The 7682-nt window shown below is 41.6% G+C and overlaps 1 protein-coding gene across 3 annotated transcripts in view; it reads right to left on the reverse strand.

The window, feature by feature from the left end:
* The window catches only part of myh11a (myosin, heavy chain 11a, smooth muscle), a 27756-nt gene extending 20074 nt beyond the window's left edge, over nucleotides 1–7682 (reverse strand). For all 3 annotated transcript variants that reach the window (XM_020595989.1, XM_020595988.1, XM_020595990.1), the window contains exons 1-3: nucleotides 7563–7682; nucleotides 4335–4699; nucleotides 3896–4052 (exon numbers count right to left, since the gene is read on the reverse strand). In XM_020595989.1, coding sequence (XP_020451645.1) covers nucleotides 3896–4052; nucleotides 4335–4676 — 499 coding nt within the window. In that variant the 5' untranslated portion in view covers nucleotides 4677–4699; nucleotides 7563–7682. The remainder of the gene's footprint in view (nucleotides 1–3895; nucleotides 4053–4334; nucleotides 4700–7562) is intronic.

Genomic DNA, 7682 nt, shown 5'->3' on the forward strand with positions numbered 1-7682 from the left:
GTGTGCAGCCTGCTCAGAACTCTAAACTAGTACAGATGCTGTTCCTTCGTTTGGACTCAAGCTTGGCTGCTGCTCCACTGGATCCACTTCTTACACACACACACACACACACACACACGCACACTTAAAATGCAGCCCATTCCCCCTCTGCACCTCCTAATTAAGGCAGATGGAGAGAGAGAGAGAGAGAGAGAGGTGGCTGGTGTTGTGAGCTTTTGTGAAACTATCAAAAACAACACAGCACCAGAGACTCAGCGAGAAGAGACGATTTTTACATCACTGCAAAATATTAAATATATTTCTGTGATGCCGATTCATTCATGTGAAATAACCAACCAAAGCTAATTCTGATTACATGAGGGTGTCAGTGTCTCTGCAGCTCTCTGAGAGCAGAGTAAATACACTGAGGACAAAAATAACAGCACACCAGTCATTTGCTGACGGGGACAGCAAATTCCTTTTGGGAATTTCACATCTTTATCTCCTGGACATCAAAGACTGAGGAACATTTTTGGAGGAATGGGATCCCATCCGAGATTGAAGAAGAAGGACATGTGGACTGTTTGTGCTACGGCACCCGGTGCAGAACATCCTCTATTAATAATGGCTACTTCATCGGAGCTCTCACTAATACATCAACAGTGACAGCTCATTGCCAGCCACAGTGTTATATAATAAAAGCTCAAAAGGGGTTTGTAGTAGTTTTATTCTTAACCTTTTGGTCGCTGAGGACCTCTGTGCTTTTTCAGTCAGAAATCCCAGGTTTTGAAACAACTTTTCTAAAGAGGTCCTGGTGGTAGTCACATCTTAAAAGTCCTTTTTAAAGGTTCACTTTCATGTGATGTTTTTTATAGCGTTTACTGCCTCCCTTTGCCTTTATCTTTACTTTTGCATTTATTAACTGGCCATGCTGTCATTGCTGTTGCCGTTGATGCCACTTGTTTAAAGCAGTTTAAATCATGTGTCATATTTTAAAGCTGAATGGGTAGGTGGTCCACAAGCCAACGTATTAATTTCTATTTAATACATCATGAGCTGAAGCAAATCTCTGATTTGTTTAGCCTGAAATAAATGGAGCAAATCAAACACATTCTTTTTTGTGCACATTGTGTTGTGGGTTGTAATAAGTGTGGGATTTTCCCATTAACTGGAAAGGATCTCTTGCAGCTGTATGGGTTTTTCTGAAGAAGTGTAATACAAACACCCACACATACACCAATCAATCCTCCCTCTTCTTGTGTACTCACGACACAGTATTTACACAGCATAGCTGTAGTGGTAAATACTACAATTTCCTGTGTACACATGTTAGTGACAGCTGCAGTCTTAAAACAAGAGAACGCTCTGAGCTACATTATCAACAATCTAAAACTGATTTAGGATATTTAAACTGAAGCTGCCAAAGGAACTGAGGAAACAGAATACCAGCTTAACATTCAAGCTCTCCACAGATTGCTGCACCTATTTTTCTTAGGCTTCTCCATTTTCTTTCCACATGATCAGTCCTGTCAAGGACCTGCCAGACCAGAGGTCAATGCATCCATTCCCTTACACAGACATTATCCATCCATTATCTATACCACTTATTCCTGAATAGGGTCACAGGGGTGCTGGAGCCAATCCCAGCTGACATTGGGCGAGAGGCGGGGTACAGCCTGGACAGGTTGCCAGTCTATCACAGGGCTAGACCTTAACCACCAAGAGCAAAATGATGTATCAGAATGCACTTGCACAACTTGTGTATGCTGTAGCTTAAGTAGAATATTGACAGGAAGTGACAACAATCATATGGTAGGTACAGGTGAGATAATGTATTTAATACTGTATATTCAATAAGTGATTAGTATGGAAAGCATAATGGTGAAATCTCTTTTCTCTAACCGGGAATATATAGCTATATGATACATGCTGTCTATATGACACCCATGTCATTTTGGCCAATACGTCCAATAGTTTTCATAATATAAAACCCACAGGTTTACCTCTCGTAAATACCTCTCGGTATTTTTATTTGTTTGGGTTGTGGGTGTCTGGCCGTGTAGCCAGAGAGATGGGTTGGCACTAGAAGATTGGAAAATCCCACTTACTTGGAGCTCGTTAAACAGTTCCTTCCTAACATTACTGAGAATATTGTCCAAACATCCTGCTTCAGTGAAAAACTCATCAAATCAGTGGAGAAGACTACAATCACCAACCCATTATATAGGACCTTTAAACTTTCTCACGCAAGAAAAATTCTTTGATAATCACACTGACCAGAAAATAAAAATTGAATTTAGAAAATCTGAATGATGAAAGCTGTTGAAACAGGAAATCTCTGCCTACCCTCCACCCATCTCTCAATCCAGATGTCAGCTCCTCTGAGAAAACATCCTCACGTCAGCATGAAGTCCAGTGGGCATGACCCCCAGGAAGTACAAGAACCAGATTCTATGGGAAACCAGCTGCTCTACAGTCAGACAAGCACAGGGTGTGCCAAGAGACATTTACTGTAAGCACAATTCTCCCAAGACCACTATCGTCGCCTTTGTGAGACACTGGCTCTAGTAGTACAGTAACAGTCCATAAAGTAAACATTTAGTTTTTATATTTTCCATACCAGACTGTTGTGTAATGGGCTTGCAGCAGACAGATTGTGCTCTGAGGTTGCCTATGGATGGTGCATAATAATAAACATAGTTCTGCATTTGAGACCATCAGCCTGACAGCGATGGGTTTTTATCAACCACTTTGTCAACATGACAAAGCCAACACTGCTAATTGTCATCACCCTGACACCAGCAAGACAGCTGATACCCAGTGGTGTAGTAGTGTCTACATACATATCACACAACTTGGTTTATTTGAAGGTAATGTAATGTAGAATGTAACTAATGTAACTTTATTAAAGTATAAATTAAAGGTACTGTACTCAAGTGTTTCCAGTTTGGCCAACTTTATACCGTTACTTACATATTAATGAATCTGTAATAATCAATCAATAATATAATATATAACAGTCAGCACTGTTTAAATGACGAGTAGCCAACTTTTACCTGTGATTTGTATTGTTTTTTTGTTTTTTTTACTGCAGCACTACCACTTCCAAGATCTAGATAGTGAACCGCTGATCAACATCCTTTTCCTGTGGTGTCGCAGTGTTACATTGCTGTCTAATGTAATGTCTGTCTCATCATTTCCTCCTTAAGATGCTTTTGCTTCCAGTTCCTAACTATCATCTGTGTAATTGAGCTCAGATGTTTGTACTGTATGTATTTGCGCACCCCAGGGTTGGTGCAGATTTAACAGGGCACTTATGTCTCCTGTGGGAAGACACTGCCCTAAAGACAGATGCCAGGAACAAATATCTCCTGTTTGCAGTAAACACCACAGCTACTGTACATGAAAGACAGTAACATGATTACCTCTAGCCTGCAAGACAGCCACTGATATGTATCTGTAGCTATGTTTGAGTATATTGTAAATGACTCCATCTAAAGGTGGACATACGCCCAGTATGCACCACTACAGCTAATCCACACAAAACAATCAGCACACACTTCCGTTTCACCAAAATAACTTGCATATGAGGCCATCAGCTTTGGCCTGCACACACTAACATGAGCTTGATGACCGTCAGTGAGTTACACCAGCTCTTATGTTATGTTGCATTATCCTGTTTGAAATGATTCACTCATTTAATTTAATAATTTACAGTTATTGAAGGCTGGAGACTATCCCATTGCAGTGCTAACAAAGCTAGAAGCACACAACTGTGAACAGTTTCTTCAGTCTCTTGTCCACCCGCATGTCTTTGCAATGTGAGAGAACAAATAAATGGAAGGAACCAGGAATGAAAGAAACCGAATGAGGCCGGTATGTCACAGGGGGAATGCGAGCAGCATAAGGATCCTACCTTGCATCATGTTTCTGTAGGCATTGTCGGTGATGGAGTAGATATGAGGAGGAACTTCATGTCGTTTCTTCCCTTTGTACATGTCAATGATCTTCTCTGAGTAGATTGGCAGCATCTTATAGGGGTTCACCACCACGCAGAACAGGCCGGAGTAAGTCTGAGGACAGAGGTCATGATAATGAATTGAGTCTTGAGGACAGCTTGTACAAGCTGTGTTTTTGTATGGGAAGACTCGCCATGGCATGAAGTCAAAGCAATTATACATTTATGTAGGTGTGAATCAGGTTTATAAGCATCTTATTTAGGGTCAGGGCTTAGTTCAGCAAGTTAAGATTAGGATTAAGGGTTAAGGAATCAATAAAGTTGAGTATAGTACTACAAACACCTGTGCATTGTTACATACAGTACTGTTTTGGTGTGAAAGCGTTATTGTACTTACATAAATAAGGCCAGAGTAGTACCTCTCGCGGAGGTTGTGCAGCACAGAGGCCTCATTCAGGCAGGTGAGCTCGGCCATGTCCTCCACCTTGCTGAACTTGGGCGGGTTCATCTTCTGGATGTCATCCTTGTTGACAGTCACCTTCTTGCCATTGTCAGCCAACTCCACCAGCACCTCATCGCCGCGCTCCTCCTTGACACTAGCTGCCTCAAAGCCATGCTTCTCTGATGGGACCCACACCAGCTTTTTGGCCGTCCAGTCGGCCTGTACCATTGGGCTGTTCAGCAAGTCTTTGTCAACAAAGAGGAACTTCTCATCCTCACTTGGGGCCTTCTTGGACATCTTGGGTTAGGGTGGAGGGCCAGCTGTTTGAGGCAACAAAACAACTGGACGTCAGAAAAGAGTGACAAAGTAGACAAAAGGCAGGCAGAAAGGAAGAGAGGAAGGAACTAACAGAGGAAAGAAGAGAGGCTAGAGGGAACAAAGCAAGACAGGAAGGCAGTTAAGAGTCTGTCTAAAAAGACAACACGTTGTGCACATGGTTAACTAAAATGTACTATAAGTGATAAGGTAGGAGACATGCTACAAAAGATGTCTCGTTCTTGTGTTGCACAGTAACTCAAAGAGTTAACATGTTTCATTCATCGGGAGAGTTCCACAGTGGAGTCATTCTCACAGACCTTCACTCCCTCCAGACCCTATACTTTCACAGATGCCACATGGGAGACACTCAAACAATTCCCCCCTTAATTTAGATAGAAAGACTGAGGCTGAGAAATTTATTATAATTAACTCAATAACAAAGATCAGCACATATAGCTAACAAATTTACAAGAAATATCTCCCGACCACTAGTGATTCCTGCCATGTACTCATGCACAGTCATTATGTCACTGCTTAATTGACATCCACTTTTTTTGTCTTTCCTCTGCCATCTCTCTCTCTCTCTGTCTATCAGCTAGGAGGCTTCAGTCTCGTGCTGTGATGACCATATTTGGGCCCTTCTCTGGAGCAGGACTTTTTTCTGCAGACCTAAACAGCAAGGCAAGTGAACTCCCAAACACTGTCCATATAGGGAATAGTATGTCTCCTGCTGGCCTCGTCATTTACTCTGAAATGATAACAGCAAGGAAGAGAGCCTGAGGGGGGCCCGAATCTTTGACAGTCACGCTTCATATGGGCCCCCAGCAGCATTTATTTGTAAATGCAACAGTCAGTGGCAAATTATGAGCAAGTGTCTGAGAGTGGTATCTACAGTGGGAGGTAATATAAAATGAAAAAAAGGAATTGCACCTGCAAGCAACTTTTTCTGAAGCGCAAGTAATTCAGTATGGCAGCAAGTTTTTCAAATATATCATACACATCTCAATCTACCACCAAAAAAGAATGATCCAATGAGCCTCATAAAACTCCAAAATCATATTATGATGTATGCAATTGGATTAGCCTCTTAACTACTCGATAGAAAACGTAGTGTTCTTGGATTCAAACAATGAGTCACTCCTGTGTACAGGCTGTTACTTCGCCCCTCTCCCCAATTCTGTGTACACTGAGACTGGCACACACTTTGATCGAGTGGGAACTATGTAAAAAAAGTCACGGAGCCTCCTGAGAAAGCCTTTAAATGTACCCGAGGGATGAGCCAAACCAAACCATCCAGAGACTAGTGAATGATATTGCATAAATATTAAATGGAGACAGAGAAAGACACTTCCAATTTGTCAAACAAACTGCAAAGATGGTGGGTCCAGTGATCTGAGATATGAAGAAACAAGGAAGGGACCAGCTGATGCTTTGATGACCAGTAAAGTAAACATGTTTCCTGACACTCCTCCTGTGCTAAACTATGTGCAGCTAGCCAAGCACCTCCTCCTCACTCCCCTTTAATACTTTGACCACCTTGGCTTAATACCTTTGCAAAGCTCCTTTGTTTCTCTCTGTTGTGTCAGCACATCTTTGTACTCAGCCAGTGTGCAATGAAGACGGCTGTCTGAAGTGGGGTTGACAAGATAACAGGCTGATCCGGACTGACTGGAAATTTAAAGGGGAGAAGAAATGGAGCCATCACAACGCTCTATTTGTCAACATACATATTTACAATCGCCAGGAAAATAAACTACCCACATAATAACAATTATGATATTTCTAATTCACAATAACACAGGAACATTCCAGCAATACACAAATTCACTGACGTCCTTACTTCCACGTAAACCATCAAGTCAAAGCATTATAACATTTCTGTAAAGACGACCGAATCCTTCGCTATCACTGGCTTATGTCCCTAAACACATCACTTCACCAAGGCTGAGAAGCAGAACATATGAGCCCAAAATACAGAACAATTATTTTAGAGTCTCTATCAAAAACAACAAATACATGAAAATGCCACCCAGGAAACTGAGTCACCTTTCTGTTTGTGTGCAACAGGTTCACCTGCAGGACCTGAGAATGATTCTACTAATTTCCTCTCTCAGCTGTTTCACAAACATTCTTCCTGACACATTAGGATTTCACCTGAGAAAGGCATACACAGTTCATGTGCAGACATTATTGGGGTATTCCCAATATGTATAATTATGGAGAGAACAAACACCTGGCTGTCACGGAGGATTAAATACACTCCTTCAGTAACGCTACTGCCACTTATGGGCTAGGCATGAAAACTGTCAGGAGTCAGTTTATCACTACAGCTGCATCTTCAACAGAAATGAGGCTTTATACGACCATATTTGGGAAACAGGAAGCTCCATGGTTAGAGTCGTGACATTTATTTGCTGAGATATTCAAAGAGAACTTCCCCTCGTGATGCCCTGAATGCAGCTAAAGCATTTATAGCCTGTTTACTCTCTAGAGCACTTTAATACACAAATAAAAGTCTGTAAAATTGTATTCAAACATGATTTACACGGTGCTCTGTAGACCTGACAACCAGTCAGCTTCTCCACTTAAAGCAACGCATTTAGCAAAGGCACACTTTTTAGGTTATTACCCAGACAAGCTAATAACTTTCTAAATAGTCTTCTCGCCTACCAAGTAAAGTAATAATGCCTAGCACATCATTTTATTTTATTTTATATACTTAAAGCATGTGGGAGGGGGGAAGAAAATCCTCTTTCTCAAAAGGAGTCAAAGTTATGAAATTGACAGAGATGCGGGTTGACAAGTGCACTACAGCATCACCAGTCGTTACACGACACTCCACAGTAAATTATATACAGTACTTACATAACGGGAAGAAGTCTGTGTTCAGGGGAGCTTTGGATTTGGAAAGTTAGGGTTTGGCGTTGACAAGGTACTCCAAAAACGAACAGTCCAAATGACCCCCGTTTATTTCCGAACCTTACA

Source organism: Monopterus albus, unplaced genomic scaffold (genome assembly GCF_001952655.1).
Source record: "Monopterus albus unplaced genomic scaffold, M_albus_1.0 scaffold29.1, whole genome shotgun sequence".
NCBI lineage: Eukaryota > Metazoa > Chordata > Actinopteri > Synbranchiformes > Synbranchidae > Monopterus > Monopterus albus.